Below are 18,459 nucleotides of genomic sequence, written 5' to 3'. Positions count from 1 at the left end.
CCATGTGGGAAACTTGGCTTTTAGTCCGGGCCAGACCCTCTTGCTCCCAGACTAATAGGATCCAGGAGCCTTGAAGGGGCTCAACAATGACCCCACTGGCTGAATGAAGTATGGCACTGCGGATTCTTCACTTCAGTACTAAACTGTTGTGGCATGTTGCTGTGTGCAGTTAAACGGCTGCTGTGTCCCACCCCAAAGGTGGCTGCATTTCAGCAAGTTCCTTTCCTTGTGGACAAATCCATCACACAGCAGAGTTATATCATGTGTGTCACTGGCTGATGGCATTTGTGTGATGATGTTACATCACCGCACCCTGACACATCATCACACATAAGTGCACGGAGACTAGAGGAAACTCCCACACACGGGACAGGGAGCTTCCGCATGGAACAGGAGACAGCAGGTGCCTGCGAAGCCAGACCTTAGTTCAAGCAGCACAGCTGAGATCAGGCATGGCCCCCAGGGCTCCTGATAGAGATAAATGGTGACGGTAATTCAATGAATCGTGACAACATAAAGGCGCTGGTAATGGCCATCAAATTAGAATAGACCTTCCTTTCCGCAGATTATGTTACTCCAGCTAGACAGGATCTGATTTACTGACATGAGTCCCATGGCAATGTTTCTCCTCCACAGCAGCCACTGCGAGGCAGTTAGTGTGCACGTGTGAACGCTGTCAGAGAGGAAAGCCCAAGCCCAGATCCCGCCGGATTATTGTTCTGACAAGTGAATTGCACATCGCACGTGCCCATCAATTAGCTGGTTATCAGGGTCAACCGCCCCACTCACAGACACACATGACACTAGCTAGACCTTTTAATAGCTGATTCCAACACTCCATCTGGCTGCTGTGGGTTGGGATTACCTATCCTCTCATCATTCACCCTCCCTGCAAGGTGACTGCCCCTGAATAACACAGAGTTCTGGCAAATCTTCTGACAGGGAAGAAGTTATTTCAGGGGAAAGGTTGATAATGATCAAGTTTCTATTGGACTAATTGTATCGAGCATACTTAAAATTCCCCCCTATGATTTCAGTTGATGACAGGATTCTTCTTCACTTCAATCCTAAACTGCTGGATAGTGTTGCTGTGTGCTGTTAAATGGCTGCTGCATACTACCCCAGAAGTGGCTGCATTTCAACAGGTGACATGATTCCTCTATTTATAGCTTGTCAAACAGTTTGCAAAGACTGTTAAGTGCACTGGGATCCTCTGGGCACAAGATAATCCACAACTGTTTCATCACACAGCGTCTCTGAGCATTCTTCTATAATGGCTAATTATGGCACCTGAAGAGTTCTTCTGACCTGAAGACTGAGGCCAATGGATGGTCTTCTCACGCCCTCATGTCAATCCCCTCATTGTCTGATAACTGTCTTTTTGTGCAGAGTTTGGAAGCCCACGGCAGTGACCCATGTTGTACTCTTGGGCCCGTGTTGTCCTGCATGACACGTCCCACAAGATCTCACACTGGGCCACGCTGACCACATGTCCCTTATTTCTATGGAAACTGTGACTCTTGTGGCCAGGGTGACATACCTCAGTGGCATTGCGTTTTCTCCCAATAGCAAATGCCACTGGTGGATACACCAGCTCCTAAAGCTGGACTCTGTTCCCTGCCGTTCAGACTGGACATTCGTTTGGTTCCCTCCCTTTAGCAGAACAGTTCTGGTCTCCCCCAGTGCAAACATGGAGGACCTCTCCTGAGTTCTGTGGGATCTCCCCCCTGGACTCCAAGGGCAGAAGATGGCCTTTGTCCCTCCGCCATGTACTCATGGGGACAGCTCATTTCACTGTGAGCTTCAACTCTGTGAAACAAGAAAAGCTCCCAACAGGAAGAACAAAAGGTAAGAGCAGAAGCTGAGTTCCAGGGCTTCTCTTCTCCAGGAGCAATCAGCTCAGCCTCCTTCTCAACAAGAGCTCCTACCATCAGGAATTGGCTTCCCCACTGCTGGCCCTCTCCTGGGCAGGCCCATGCTTCCTATGCCCAGAGGTGAAACCGGACGGGTGCCTGGTACAATAACAATATTGTACTTTCGATGGATCTCCACTCCCTCTGCTAATGCAGTCTCCTGGGAAAAGCTGAGCTCCCTCCACAAGCAGTGCAGCCAATGGGGATTGAGGGCACTGAGAGACGTGCAGGAGGAAGGCAGAGGTGGTCACACAATGAACTGGCTCTCAGTAACTCGGGAAGAGGGATAGTTACTGGGCCTAGACCAAACACCCTAGTAATACAAATAACATGGGTGTTAAAATACCCTCCCTCTCCCCCGACTTGGGCCCTTCCTCATAGAGCCCCTGGGCCCAGTTAGTGCTTCTGACCCCAGCTGCTGTTTGGCTCATTCTTCTGGCATTGGAGCTTCTGCTCTTTCTGTGCAACCCTCCCACAGCCAAGCTGGCTGGTAGGCGGTCTCCCGTGACCATATGGACCGACAGCTGGTCCTTTAGCTCCCACCAACGGGAGTGGGGTTTATTTCGTACCTAGTATCCCCTGGGGGTTCAGAGGCACTGGGCGAGGAGGGCGTGGGCTAGCTGGTGTATGCTGCGTGGATGAGGGGGGCACCAAGAAGCTACCTTCTCTGGGAGCACTTTGGTGGACGTGCTTGTGCTGATGTGAGCATCCCCTGAACAGTGTCCGGAACTCTTACCAGGCGCCTGGGCTCCTTTATTTCTCTCCTCCAGCTCTGTTCTGTTACTCGCGTGAGCTTGGAAGCAGGAACCAAGGGGCTAGATGTTAACATCCTTCCCCAGGCAATGGCATGAGGATGAGAAGGAATGCAGGAGCTCAAGGCCAGTAGGAGGGAAGGTGTCAGAGGAGCTTCCTGTGTGAGCTCTTTCTCTCCAGCACAGTGCCAGGGAGAGTGGAGCTCAGCACGGAAACCAGGGCCCAGGTTCTGTGTCAGCAGATCCCGTCTGGGAAAGGCTGTCGGGCTCGGAGCCTGTTCCAGGGGACGTGACTCTCCCTTTAGAGATGGGTCGGCATCACAACACTCTGCCCTTCCATAGCTCAGTTCTGCTTCTGAGCTCCGTGGCTCGGCCCACCTTGAATTGCTTTCCCTCTCCTGCGCTCTGCTGGGGTGGGGAGAACACACGAGGACATGGGCCATTTGGGAGACAGAAGAATCTATTTTAGTGGCATTTTAAGATGGATTATTACTGGGCAAACCTGTCTGAAGTCCCTTCACCTAAAGAGTCTGCTCCTTGGGCATTCTCAAACCTTGCTACTGGCCTACTGAAACCCACCCCAGTCCGCAGGCACCTGGCACCTGCTGCTCCTGGAGATGGGTGGCTCTAGCTAACCCTTAAAGAATAAAAGGAATTAATTCCTTACTGACTGGTCAGGCAAGGGGCTCAAACCTGTTCTCCTCCCTCCTGAGTGGTACCATTGAATTCAATGTGGTACCTGAGCAACTGGGGCAAGCCAAATTCAGCCCATATATTTGCACTCAAACATTTGCTCAGACTGGTGCCTGACTAAAAAAGAACCGCAGACATTAGCCAGACGGATAGCTTAGCTGCCCCTGAACGTCACAGTAGCACAATCCATCCCCATTAGGAACCTATTTCCAGCTCCACCTACAGCTTTTTAAACTCTTCCTGACTCCCAAACTGGTTTCCTCTGACGTGTGAGTCTCTCTTACCTTCCGTCTGCTGGCAAAATTATTCCAAGGGCTCCTTCTCTGCTCACTGGAATAGCCTCTGCAGCACAGCATGGTGCTTTTCATCATAGCTCCGCTAATTAGCCTCTTAATTGGTTTCTCCTTATTTTTATGCACCTCCCACTCCTCCAGAGCAGATTGCTCCTTGGCTTTCCGTGCCTCCTGCTTATCGCTCTTCATAGCCCCACACACGGACATCAGCCTGCTCCTTGGTGAGGCTCAACTGGCCTCAAAGGCAGTTGCACTGTCTCACCAACACGGCTATGTAATATTTAATCATTATTAGTGGAGAGGAGAGGAAGGACGACCCACCAGTTCGGTCAATAGCCTAGGACTTGGGAGACCTGGGCCCAAGTCCTTTCTCTGCCACAGATTTCGTGTGGGATCTTGGGCAAGTCACTTAGTCTCTCTGTGTCTCAGCTACCCCCCGCCCCATGAGGATAGTAATCCTTCGGTACTGCGCAGGGGGTTGTGAGGATAACTACATTACAGACTGTAAACGCCAATACCATGGTAGTGGGGGTCAGGTAAGTACTTAAGGCAGATAGCTATCTCCATCGCTGTACGATATTCCAGACAAAATCCCTTTGGCTGGCCCCTCCCCTGGCAACGGACTTCCCTTCTGGGGCATTCGACCCCCTTCCTGAGCAAGAGGAAGGGAACTCTGGGTGGAGATCATTGGGAAGCCAGCCGGGGCACAAGACTTCCAGACTCTGAGTCCACCATTTCAACCTCTCCTAAAAAAGTAATTAGCTGGCATGTGCTGCTGCGGTCTTTCTGCTGACAAGCCTTCCTCTCCCATCTTACACAGCACTAACATGGGGACAAAGAGAGCCAAATTCTGCTCTCCTTTACCCCAGTGTAAACCCAAAGAAATGCCATCGAAGGCAGAGGAGTCACTCCCAGTTTACCCTAGAGGAAGGCAGAGCTGCATGGGGCCCAGTGTCACACCCCCACGGCCCCCTCCCTCGCAAGGCATTTTGGGAAGGGTTAAAGGATTAAAGCTGTGAGTGTGGAGTGGAAGATTCCTTTGCAGGTTGCGAAAGGCTGAAGGGGGAGGAAGAGAGCAGAGAACGGGTTAACTCGATGCTTCAGCTAGCTCAGTCTGAAGATAAGACGCTGGCCCCAGTCCAAAGTCACGGTGCTCGACAAGCCTATCTTCCCCAACCCCAGCCAGCCATGAGAAGAGAAGAACTGAACTGAGCAGGACTGCAGGGACTGCAAAAACAAACGAGACGGCGAAGGGGAAAACAAAGTCTTGCATCCCTGGAGCTGGTGTGGTTTGGGAAAGCTGAGAAGGCCACAGAAAGCCGGTTTGGACTGGTACAAAGAGCACCAGGAGCAGAGATCCCTGAACGAAACGCCCCCAAAAGAACCCAGGACTTAAAAACCCTCCTGAGAGCCAAAGCAAGTCAGAGATTAACAGCGGACCCTGGACGACCCATGCACAGGACAAGAACTCCCGTTCACCCCTCCCCCTCTTCTTCTTACCTTACACCCAGGCTTGGCCAGCCTTGGGTAGTGCGGGTGTGAGTATGAAAGTGGGCCAGGGCTTGGGGCACTAACGCTCTCTTCCTTCCTCTGAGTGACGTGGGGGATCCCCAGCACTCTCCGCTGTTATTTTATTAATAAAGCTTTAAAATGTAGACACTTGGTGTGCTCCGTTATCTCCTCCCCTAAAGATCCTGCGGCCTCAGCCTGATCACCTGACACCTCAGGCAGATTGGTAACATAAATCTGTCACACCAGCATGTCTGGAACATGCTCAGTTCACCCCACCTCCCTGAGGAGCGTACAGCAAGCTTACAGAAAGAGGGCGGCAATACTATTTTATCTATCTATGTATCTATTTTGTTTCTGCTTGTTGGACATTCCTCTCCATGGCTCTAGGGCCATTCACACAATCAGATCAGACCCAACCAGATAAAACCCACAAATACATGATGTACAATGCGATGTAGCCCATGCTGGCTGTACTCCTGACTAAAAGCACAAAACCCAGACCTCCCACAAGAACACCTTCCTCCACTCCGACCCAAACACTCGAGCAGGAGAGCTCTGCAACATGCTTTACCAATAAACAATGGACCAAAGTGGGGAGCAAGTTTCAGAATTCAGAACCTCTCCCATATAAACCAGCGCCTCCACAGACAACAAGGGGAGCAGTAAAGAGGGGAAAGGAATCTCTAAACTAATCTGGGCTCAAATTATTTAGGATTTTGCAAGCCCAAACTAACCCCTTAAACTCCACCTGGAAGCCAACTGGCAGCTAATGCTGATTCCGGAGCGCTGGTATAATGTGCTCATGATATCGACTTCTGCTTAGCAAAGGCAGCTGCCACATTCTGCCCGAGCATCAGCTCTCAGATGGTCCAAGTTGTAACCCCACGTCGAGCACGTGGCAGCAAGTTAATCTCAGGTGGACAAAGGCCATGTGCTCTTCACTAGACACACAAGGAAAAAAGCACTCGGCCACAGACGCTGCTGGAGCATTTAGGAGCAGCCCTGGATCGAACAACAATCCTAAACTGTGACTGAGGGAAACAAATGGGAGGGGTATTCCCTCAGTGGAGGCTGCTCCTTGAGTCTCTGCCAACTGCTCATTGCATCTTCCAGTCTGCTACCATCAGTTCAGTCATTCCTGGACTGAGGCTCAGCCAGCTACCTCCTAAATCATTCCCCGGGACAGCCATTTCACAGCAAGGAGAGAGCGAGAGGACTGCGTGTCCTCAGCACACTAAAACCACCACAGCCGACCCCTACTCATTAAACCTCCTCAGGGCTTCATGTGCACTCTGAACGGGAGCTGACAGCATGAGACCCTGCAGAACCCCACAGGCGAGAACTGCCCACAACTTATGTCTGGGACCTCTCCTAGACAAAGGGGTGGAGCCACGCCAGGGTGGCTCCATTTATGCCTGCCAGGGATCACAGGCACATCAAAAATACCTCGCAGTCGGTGGTATCAATGGCCACGCTCTACCTCGCAGTCGGTGGCATCAATGGCCACACACTACCTTGAAGTCAGTGGTATCAGAGGCAGCTGACAGACCTAAAACAATCAGCATGGTCACATCGGCACTTTACCTTCATCTGTTGCGAGGAGATGTTTTGGTTCCGTACTTTTCTTTGGTAATAATTTATACTTGTACAGGGCCAGATTCTGACACCCTGACACTGTGCAGGGTCCAGTGACACAGTGTGAGGGAGGGTAGTAGACTCTGGCTCACAGTGCTTTTCATCTGCACATCTCATGGGAGGGTCAGTGTCATTACCCCCATGTTGACAATGGGGAAACTGAGGCACAGAGTGGCCCAAGATCATACAGTGAGTCAATATTAGAGCAGGACATAAAATCCAGATCTCCTGATTCCAAGCCTGCTGTCCTGACAACTGGAGCACACTGCCCGTCTGATAGGCTGGGCAGGATAACACCATAAATGATTACTCACTGTCAAGATACATCTTAAGGTGCAAGAGCACCACGAAAAGGTAAGGTGTGGTTGAAGGTAGCACCCAGCAAAGCTGAACAGGTGTAGTGCCCCTGCTGAGAAGAAGGGGAAGGACACTGCAAAGCTTCTTTCCCCAGCCTTTTCCTGGGGTGGTCGGTTGAGTGGGGTAAGGGAGGAGGGGTTAGCCTTTGATTGGGGTGGCTGGTGAACACTTTAATTCTTGACACTGGACCAGGTGGAATTCTCTAGTGCCCTGACTGCCTAGGAGAGGTGCTGGCTACGCACCTCCATGCATCATTCATTCAGAACCAGGATCGGGATCTCCACCAGGCGGCATTCATTCATTATCAATCATTCCCCTCTTTACCGTTAACATTTTGCTTCCTTTATGGAATTTCTGCCCCTTCCTCCCTGCAGGAAAAAATAACCACACCCCTCCCCCCCACCTAAGGTGACCAGATATCCCGATTTTATAGGGACAGGCCTGATTTTTGGGTCTTTTTCTTATATAGACTCCTATTACCCCCCACCCCCTGTCCCGATTTTTCACATTTGCTGTCTGGTCACCCTACCCCGACCATCAGAGAACGTTTCACCATGAAGGCAGCCAATCAGAATTCCCCAATATGCAGGACAACCACAACATAAGAGCTCTGCACTGCCCTGCAGGGTGCGGTGGGGTGTGTGAACACTGATTGGCTGGTCAGGAGGACATGACCTGCAATAAATAAACAAGGAGAAGCCACAGCCGTGCATTTGGGCACCTCTGCTCCAGGTCACTGTCCTGGCATTTAAACGCTAAGGGCTAGATCCCCAGCTGGTGTATGCTATGGCAGCTCCTCTGAAGTCAATATGCATTTATGCCAGCTGAGGATCTGAATCTGCAGTGGGAATGAACCCACGGTACATCAGCCCCGACCTGCTGTGCTAGCCAGGTAGCAAGCTACCTGCTCCCCACAGAATGGCTAGAGAGCCAGTTCCAATTCCAGCCTGTGGCTGACCACTGGGACATTTTGGAGACGCCTCTCCCATAAGTGGTTTGTGCAGACTTAGCTTATCTAGCCGCGGTCACAGCCGTTCCGAATGGGTCCATGAACACATTACACTACAGACCATTAAGCAGCCCGGCTTCTCGTCTCTCTGCTGTGCCTTGTCAAGTTTGAATCCTCTCTGGCTTGTTAACTGCTGTGCAGCCGGAATAAATGGCACCCGAGCCTCAACTAACCTCCAAACCGCTCCCGGAGCGCCCATCCCAACACTAATCCGACACGAAAGCCTTTGCCATTCCCTCCTCCTGTGTGAAAAGCATGGAGAGGAAACGGGGCCAGGGAGGGGGGAAAGACACTTCACGTACTGGGGGAGGACAGGAATGAAGACAAAGGGAAGGAGAGCAGCAGACCGTGGGGAGCGAATGCCTCCTTGTCCTCTTCTGAACAGAACCGTGGAGCACACGCACACTCATGCACGGCGTTTACCTGGCACGCAGCTGTTCACTGAATGCAGGGACCGGTGAGGAGTTACACACGCCGCAGGCAAGCCAAGCCCCTGCCCACATCCCTGCTACTGCCAGGATTTCCACGAGAACTCAAAGCGACCGAGCACTTACATTGATCATAGCATTGGAGGTGATCCGGAAGAGGGTGGCTCGCTCATTGACGGCTTTGATCTTCTCCCCGCTCTCGGCAGGCAGCTTCAGGTTCTCCAGCTCACTCAGGGACCTCTGGAGAGCTGCCCCGTGCTTGGCAATAAGGTCATTGCACGTGCTTAGATCCTCCAGCTTACTGGCGAGGCTTTTCAGAGTGCTGTGCAGCTCGCTCTTGTCAGACTGCGAGGCTGGTTCCTCATCACCCGAGTCATCTGGAAAGGGGGGAGAGGGGGGTGGAGAGAAAAACGGTTTCCATGGTTACCACCGGACTGTACTAAACCCTGAAGTCAGGCTGTGCAGTGGAAGTGAATGAAGGGCTCCTCGCTTGTGCTGAGTGCCGGCTCTTGCAGCCGTTGGGCTGGGGCTGAGGGAGCAAGTGCCTGCACCCTGCCCTTGGGGACAGCTCTTCCCTCTCTGCTCCACACACGGAGCGCCTATTCCCCCTCCTGCTTCCAATCCTCCTGGAGCCAAGCTCTTCCTGGACTTCGGAGGCAGGGTCAGTGCAGAGCATGTCTGTCTGTGAAAAGAGCAGCCAGCCAGCGTCCCCAGGCAGCCCCGCATGTCTGGGTGCTCTTTCCTTACATTTCCAGCTCCCCCTGAGACCGCCGCGCCGCGGGAAGGAGAGCACCAGGCACAGGGAGTAACAAGGCCAGGGCGAATACCTACGCACTGGGGTGAGTTTAGGCCAGGAGTGGCCAGTCTCCTGCAGCCAAACAAGAACAATATTGTAATGATCTGATCCAAAGCTCAGAGACGTCAGCAGGAAAACTCCCAGTGACCTCACTAGGCTATAGAGGCTAACTGCCATGCAGGGGGCAGGAGAGCTAGAGTCACACAGGGCCAAGTCCCACAACAGCAGGTGTGGGGAGTTATCCCCCACCCCAGTTCCCATCATAACACCCTGGACCGTGATTAGCCAAACCACGTGGGTCATTAGCACAAATGCGCAGTTTGGATCAGAATTTGTGCCTCCAGCGGTGTGACCCTGGGACAGACGGAACCACTGCGGGTGCGTCTACACCGCATTTTGGAGCGAGCTTCCCGGGGGGTGCACAGATGGGGCGAGCAGGCTCGTGCTGTAGACAGCGATTTGGACTCACGGCTTAGGCTGCAGCTCAGGCTCTAAAGCCTTGGGAGGCAGCTGGGGTCCGAGCCCGAGCTTCAGCCTCAGCTCCAAGCACTGACTAGCCAGCTATTTTTTAGAGCACGAGTCTGAGCCCATCAACTTATCGACCTGGGCTGGGCGGGTTGCTCCAAAAAGCTGTGTAGACGCACCCGCCGGGAGCGCCGAAACGCCTGTCTTTCATAAGGAAAATGATTCTGTTCTTGGTGGTTTCAAGTTTCACCCACATGGAAAGGTCCTAGACACTCAGGATAGAATAACAGCCTTTCTATAGCCCCTTGAAACCAGCCTATGTAATCCTGTAGACGGGGAGTACAGGATGTTTTCAAAGTTCTACAGAAAGGAGAGCACTCTTCACTGAATACTACAGGGCTCAGAGTGATTGCCATATAAAGCCCTGATGAATTTAATAAGGATGAGCTATTCCCTAAGGGTTAAGTCTCAAAAACTTACATAATAACATAAAAATGGCCATAGTAGGTCAGATCAATGGTCCATCTAGCCCAGTGTCCTGTCTTCTGACAGTGGCTGGTGCCAGATGCTTCAGAGGTAATGAACAGAACAGGGCAATGTATCGAGTGATCCATCCCCTGTCATCCAGTCCCAGCTTCTGGCAGTCAGAGATTTAGGGACACCTAGACCATGGAGTTACATCTCTGACCATTTTGGCTAATAGCCAGTGATGAACCTAACCTCCATGAACTTCTCTAATTATTTTTTGAACCCTGTTATACTTTTGGCCTTCACAACATCCCCTGGCAACGACTTCCACAGGGTGATTGAGTGTTGTGTAAAGAAGTACTCCTTATTTTGATTTAAACCTGCTGCCTATTAAGAACTCCTGGTTCTTGTGTTATGTGAAGGGGAAAATAACCATTCTTCACGTTCTCCACACCAGTCATGATTTTATAGACCTCTATCATATCCCCCCTTAGTCATCTCTCTTCTAAAATGAACAGTCCCAGTCTTATTAATCTCTCCTCATATGGAAGTTGCTCCATGCCCCTAATCATTTTTGTTGCCCTTTTCTGTACTGTTTCCAATTCTAATTTATCTTTTTTAAGATAGGGCAACAAAAACTGCATGCACTATTCAAGGTGTGGACATACTATGGATTTATCTAGTGGTAATATGATTTTTTCTTTCTTATTATCTATCCATTTCCTAACGATTCCTAACATTAGCTTTTTTTTACTCCTGCTGCACATGGAACAGATGTTTTCAGAGAACTATCCACAATGACTCCAAGATCTCTTTCTTGAGTGGTAACAGCTAATTTAGACCCCATCATTTTATATGTATAGTTGGGATTATGTTTTCCAATGTCCATTACTTTGCATTTATCAACACTGAATTTCATCTGCCATTTTGTTGCCCAGTCACCCAGTTCTGTGAGATCCCTTAGTAACTCTTCGCAGTCAGCTTTGGACTTAGCCAACTTGAGTAATTTTGTATCATCTGCAAACTTTGCCACCTCACAGTTTACCCCTTTTGCTAGATCATTTATGAACATGTTGAACAGTATTAGTCCCAGTATGGCTCCTTGGGGGACTCCACTAGTTATCTTTCTACACCGTGAAAACGGACCATTTATTCCAGGAGTGGCCAACCTGGTGCTCTGGAGCCACATGCGGCTCTTCAGAAGTTAATATGCGGCTCCTTGTCTAGGCACCGACTCCGGGACTGGAGCTACAGGCTCCAACTTTCCAATGTGCCGGGGGGTGCTCACTGCTCAACCCCTGGCTCTGCCCCTACTCCACCCCTTCCCGCCCCCTCCCCTGAGCCTGCCATGCCCTCGCTCCTTCCCCATTTCCCCCCCAGAGTCTCCTGCATGCCAGGAAACAGCTCATTGGGAGGTGCGGGGAGGAGCTGATGGGGGGCTGCTGACGTAGTACTGTGGCTCTTTGGCAACGTACATTGGTAAATTCTGGCTCCTTCTCAGGCTCAGTTTGCCCCCCCCCCCCGATTTATTCCTACCCTTTGTTTTCTATCTTTTAACCAGTTACCGATCCATGAGAGGACCTTCCCTCTTATCCCATAACAGTTTTCTTTGCTTAAGAGCCTTTGGTGGAAGACCTTGTCAAAAGCTTTCTGAAAGTCCAAGTACACGATGTCCACTGGATCACCCTCATCCACGTTTGTTGACACCCACAGAGAATTCTAATAGATTGGTGAGGCATGATTTCCCTTAACAGAAGCTGTGTTGACTCTTCCCCAACATATTGTGTTCATCAAAGTGTCTGATTAAAACTATGGTAGAGAACAGAATTATCGATCTGCCTGATACTTTATACTATATTATGCTGCCTATAATTGCCAGGATCACCTCTGGAACCTTTTTAAAAAAATCAGCATTACATTAGCCCTCTGGTACAGAAGCTGATTTAAATGATAGGTTACATATCACAGTTAGTAGTTCTGCAATTTCATATTTGAGTTTTTTCAGAACTCTTGGGTGAATCCTATCTGCTTCTGGTGACTTATTACTGTTTAATTGATCAATTTGTTCAAGAACCTCCTCTACTGACATCTCAATCTGGGACAGTTTTGTCACTTAAAAAGAACGGCTCAGGGGGAATCTGCCTCACATCCTCTGCAGTGAAGACCAATGCAAAGAATTCATTTAGCTTCTCTGCAATGAACTGGTCGTCCTTGAGTGCTTCCTTAGCACCTCAATTGTCCAGTGGCCCCACCGATTGGCAGGCTTCCTGCTTTTGATGTACTTAAAAAAATTGCTGTTAGTTTTGTGTCTCATGCTAGTTGCTCTTCAGATTCTTTTTTGGCTGCTTAATTATAGTTTTACACAAGAGTCCTATCCACATTTTTAATCTGTTTTCATAACCAACTCTTGCCTTCAGCGTCCTGGCCTCAGTCAGTGCCACACAGGTAGCACAGTGCTGGCAGCTGCTTGCTGCAAGCCGAAAGAGGAGGTTATACATTGTGTGGGGCTTTGAGCGCTCACGCACAGGCCTCAGGCAGGTGACCTTTTGGGGAGGGAAGGATGACTTCCATGAATGTTACCATGTAAGGAAATATCCATTTAATATTTACAACAACAACAATAAAACCGGCAGTTCACTGCAGAAGGGGAGTATGTTCAACATCACTGAAATGCAACGGAAATGGTGATTATTTTTGTATCTTAAAAACATTGTGGGATTTTAAACAAGCAATGAGTAATGGGTGTAATGTGATGAGTTTCTTTAAAATGTGCCATTCTCCCTTCCCTAGGCAGGTGGAGTCAAGCGCAAGTTGGGGGATCAAGAGGCTCTAAGCAGGGATCAGAGACATCAGCAAAAAATCCACCAAGAAGACGAACGGAGAAACGGAGAACAGCCCTGACACTACAGAGGTTCCAGGACTGGTTTTGGAGCATCTGCAGCTCAGCTATGCACCCCCCCATATACAGATCCTGTGTTACGGAACATGGGTCCCATTGAAGATAGTCATGCTGCATTGACTCGGCTCCACACGGTCACCATCCTGGCCACAATTCATGTCCCTTGGATCTGCCTTGCAGGCTGAGCTTGGAGGGCAGGCCCAGAGCCCTGAGCTGCAGGCATCACCGCGTCACTTCCCAACATCACGCCCAACCACCCGGGGCAACACCAAGTCCGCGAGGCATTGCTCTGCTACACCAGGGAAGGCCCCCACTGCACCCCAATGACACCAAACAGTGACCCCTGCCACACAACTATGGCTTTGGGCTGGGTCTGAGCAGTTGTCAGCTGTGTGCCCAACGATGTCCCCAGAAGTAAGTGCACCCTGTCCCCCATCATCTCTCGGGTGCAGCTGCACTCCGTCCTCATCCCCCTCCCGCTGGTGCCTGTCCCACCCCTGGGTGCAGCCGCACTCCGTCCTCATCCCCCTCCCGCTGGTGCATGTCCCCCCCTCAGGTGCAGCTGCACTCCGTCCTCATCCCCCTCCCGCTGGTGCACGTCCCCCCCTTCCCCCCCCCGGGTGCAGCTGCACTCCGTCCTCATCCTCCTCCCCCTGGTGCACGTCCCCCCCTCGGGTGCAGCTGCACTCCGTCCTCATCCCCCTCCCGCTGGTGCACGTCCCCCCCTCGGGTGCAGCTGCACTCCATCCTCATCCCCCTCCCGCTGGTGCACGTCCTCCCCCGGGTGCAGCTGCACTCCGTCCTCATCCTCCTCCCGCTGGTGCACGTCCCCCCCCTCGGGTGCAGCTGCACTCCGTCCTCATCCTCCTCCCGCTGGTGCACGTCCCCCCCCTCGGGTGCAGCTGCACTCCGTCCTTATCCTCCTCCCGCTGGTGCATGTGCACTTCATTTCCCCTGCACATTGGCTGCAGGTGTGCCTCCCATTCCCCACAGCCCTGTGAGTAGATGTGTTCTGTCCCTGTCCCCACAGGAGCAGGGACTCTCCGTCCATCCCCCATCACATCCCCAGGAGCAGGGACACTCTGTCCCATTGATTTTCGAGCAATTCTATTTTTTTTAAGAAGCGTAACGTTACAAAAGACAGCCCTCCAAAGAGTGAAGTGATCCCGTTCTACTCAGCATGAGCCCAAGTGTTGTTCCTTGACTTTAGCAAAGCTTTTGATACGGTCTCCCACAGTATTCTTGCCAGCAAGTTAAAGAAGTATGGGCTGGATGAATGGACTACAAGGTGGATAGAAAGCTGGCTAGATCGTCAGGCTCAACCGGTAGTGATCAACGGCTCCATGTCTAGTTGGCAGCCGGTATCAAGCGGAGTCCCCCAAGGGTCGGTCTGGGGGCCAATTTTGTTCAATATCTTCATTAATGATCTGGAGGATGGCGTGGACTGCACCCTCAGTAAGTTTGCAGATGACACTGAACTGGGAGGAGTGGTAGATACGCTGGAGGGTAGGGATAGGATACAGAGGGATCTAGACAAATTAGAGGATTGGGCCAAAAGAAATCTGATGAGGTTTAACAAGGACAAGTGCAGAGTCCTGCACTTAGAACGGAAGAATCCCATGCACTGCTACAGACTAGGGACCAAATGGCTAGGCAGCAGTTCTGCAGAAAAGGACCTAGGGGTTACAGTGGATGAGAAGCTGGATATGAGTCAACAGTGTGCCCTTGTTGCCAAGAAGGCTAATGGCATTTTGGGCTGTATAAGTAGGGGCATTGCCAGCAGATTGAGGGATGTGATCATTCCCCTCTATTCGACATTGGTGAGGCCTCATCTGGAATACTGTGTCCAGTTTTGGGCCCCACACCACAAGAAGGATGTGGAAAAATTGGAAAGAGTCCAGCGGAGGGCAACAAAACTGATTAGGGGGCTGGAGCACATGACTTATGAGGAGAGGCTGAGGGAACTGGGATTGTTTAGTCTGCAGAAGAGAAGAATGAGGGGGGATTTGATAGCTGCTTTCAACTACCTGAAGGGGGGTTCCAAAGAGGATGGATCTAGACTGTTCTCAGTGGTAGCAGATGACAGAACAAGAAGTAATGGTCTCAAGTTGCAGTGGGGAAGGTTTAGGTTGGATATTAGGAAAAACTTTTTCAATAGGAGGGTGGTGAAGCACTGGAATGCGTTACCTAGGGAGGTGGTGGAATCTTCTTCCTTAGAGGTTTTTAAGGTAAGGCTTGACAAAGCCCTGGCTGGGATGATTTAGTCGGGGATTGGTCCTGCTTTGAGCAGGGGGTTGGACTAGATGACCTCCTGAGGTCCCTTCCAACCCTGATATTCTATGATTCTATGAAGTGGCCAAGGTCTGGGAAGGGCTGAGTGGTGGCTGTAATTCCAGTGCTAAGACACTCTGTCCACCAGTTTGTATCCTTACATCACACAGGGAGTCATGCCCCAGATGTTGTGAGGCATATGCCAGTTACCCTGTGCTTCGGGACTGTGTGGGGAGGCGGCTGTCTCTGCCCAGGGTCTCCCTTTCTGGAGGCAGTTCCATGACCTGTCCATCCTCTAAAGCACAGTATTTACCGACTGACAACACAGGTGTGCGGCAGCTCTCTCTGTGTACATCTGCACAAAGGAGATGATAAATAGTGACAAATGTCAACTCCAAATCAACCCCCAGTCCACAAGAGGAACAACACCGAGTCCCCGGAGTAAGGCCGAGTGGCGAGATTAGCCCCGAGCCTGCTCAGAAGGTCAGCAAGCCTGCGCTTTGCCGGAACAAACTGGAAAATGAATTCCAGAGCTTGGGCTCACGCTTGAGAACACCTGTCCTCCAGCCTCTACCTGTGGTGAGCTCAAAGCTGGAGACCCTTAGAAGGAGCCTCTCCGCTGATTTCAGCTGGTGCATAAGTTGGATGGTGAGCTGGAGCTAGAGCAGCTTGAATGTACATGTTCTGAGCCGGATTTTCAAACATGGACATTTAAAATGGGACATCCAGATTCTGTACTTGGGCCTTTAAACTGGCTCCCTAAAGCATGTGACTACACCAAGGCAAAAGGCTTGCACTGGTGTATACAGGAGCTGCCCTTGGCCCAAGGCAGCTAAGTAAGCATGTGAAGACAAAGCGCCAAACTGAGCAGCCGAACGCAGGGCCCACGTGTCCTAGTTAGAGGCAGGATCCTGGCGTACATGTGACTAATCTGAGGATGGCGCCTCAGGCTCCCATGCCAAACCTCCAGGAGTTGAATTACTTATCTCTGGCAATGAGAAGTCATAGGGCTGAATTCAGAGCTGTCAATCAAGCTGCCCAGCTTATGCCATCAGTGAGCGCGGTCCCATGTTTTGGAGCTACAAGAAACACCTCCTACCAGTTGCAAACCTAATCAAAGTCCGTGCATGGCCATGGGATGAATTTCTTCCCACAGTTAATCCCGCCAACTCTCGTCAGGCAAGCGAAGCAGCCCCGGGAATGAGAGCAGGGCATGTTCTCTGAAGCGTCTCTGCCTGGCACGGCATGCAGGGAACAGAAGGGAGAAGGCTGAGTGTCAACCAATTCTTACATGGCAAGAGAGTCCAAGGTGTGCGCCAGAGCTGAGAGCCTTCCAAGATGCCTCAGTTACAGTCAGAGCAGGATGGCTTCACTGGACTGGAACGACCGGCCCAGCTGCTGCCTGAACTCCTGCCTTCCGTCTGATAAATGGATGCAGTGTTTTATCCCTAGCTTATTGATAAGATGATACTGTTGAGACGGGTGTTCAGCCATCATTCAACAGTAGCACACTGATTCCACAGCTCGTGGGTCAGTGACAGAAACTGAAGGAGAAACAGCCCTGGTTTTAAACCAACCAAGCAGTGTTTTTAACACAGGCATCAGAGCAATTTGGGTAGCACAGGAGGACAATCAACCCCAAGTGCTAATGAAGACTAAGTGCAGCAGGCTGGGAAGTGTGTTGAGCTGCAGTCCAGAGCACGTTACATGGCCACGTGGAGAAAGTGGTCTTTCCACTGTGATCATACTAGATAATAATAACTTTGTATATAGGGGCATCTTCCATCCCCAAGTGCTTTATCCAGCATCCCTTGAAATGCCCCCTCTTGGGTGAAGGGAAGCAATCCATTCAACACGTACGTGCTGAAAACACCGCATGTCCATTATTAACCTGCACAACACCCCTACAGCCCTGGCTGCAATAAGACATTGGCCATTTGGAACCAGTCTAACCCCCTAGAGTGTGCAAAACACCTCGCGTCCTCACACAAAAGAGCATCAAGAAGTTTACAAGCATTCGGAAAGCCAGCCGGGGTAACTAGCTCTCAGCAGGTTTAGGAAGCTGTTCAGTTTAAACTCGACCCAGTTTAGTGCCAGTGTGGACATGGACAAGTTGAACCCGGTCCACTAGTCCTCCCTCTACTGCCCCAGAGGGGACTGGTGGGCTTTAAATATCTCCCAGAATGCACCGGGAGACAGGTTCCTGGAGAGCACTGGAACTGGAACAACCGAGAACAGTGCTAGAGTGGCAGGGCGAGCAGGCACGCACTGAACCCATTGTGCTCAATGGCAATCACGTCAGACAGCCTGAGCTCCTGGCAGAGGTCTGGGGGAAGCCTGCACTGTGCCCATCTGCACCGTGGCTGGCTCAGAGCAGATCCACCAGCTCCTCACTCACTCACCGACATTTTGAAAAAGGAGGAACTGGGGACATGTCAGCAGCTGGGAAAACTGACTCTTGCTGCCAAACGCCCAGATTCTGATGCTATTTAGTCAGGGTGTCATAGGGACAGGGAAGTAATTGTGATGCAGAGCTGAGGCTCATGCGACATTATAGACTCCCTCCAGCCTCAGCCGGACGAGAGAACAGACCCGAGAGCCCCTGCTGGAATGCAGGGAAAGCAGCAAAATGCAGTGAATCGTGTGACAGAGAGCCCCAGTTCAGTATCGCACACCATGGCCAACCAATCTGTCTGCAATCCAGAGCTGGGCCCCCGAGGCCCAGAGGCAGATGACAAACTTCGGAAGCAATTCACACAGCCAGAAGGTAAGATGAATCATGGCTACTGAGGGCAAAAGATCAGGTCTAGTGTTTGTAACCACCAAGCTACAAAATGCCCTTGAAGGATTCCCGAGTCAGGCTGAGACGTGAGGCGCACGGCAGGGGAAAGAAGGGCATACGCGCTGCTAAGCTGCAGTGATGTCAGCACGACAACAGCTCACAAGCAGATCCCTGGGACAGAGAGTG

The 18,459-nt window shown here is 51.2% G+C and overlaps 1 protein-coding gene across 1 annotated transcript in view; it reads right to left on the bottom strand.

Moving 5' to 3' along the window:
- OSBP2 (oxysterol binding protein 2) overlaps positions 1–18,459 on the bottom strand; it is a 417,386-nt gene that overhangs the window by 133,008 nt on the left and 265,919 nt on the right. The window contains exon 4 of the mRNA XM_026661193.2: positions 8,719–8,969. Within this exon, the coding sequence (XP_026516978.1) occupies positions 8,719–8,969 (251 nt within the window). The remainder of the gene's footprint in view (positions 1–8,718; positions 8,970–18,459) is intronic.

The sequence above is a fragment of the Terrapene carolina genome, unplaced genomic scaffold (genome assembly GCF_002925995.2).
Source record: "Terrapene carolina triunguis isolate 2854851 unplaced genomic scaffold, T_m_triunguis-2.0 Scaffold951, whole genome shotgun sequence".
Taxonomy (NCBI): Eukaryota; Metazoa; Chordata; order Testudines; family Emydidae; genus Terrapene; species Terrapene triunguis.
Note: the sequence above shows the minus strand (reverse complement) of the source record. Positions and strands in the feature narration are given on the sequence as shown.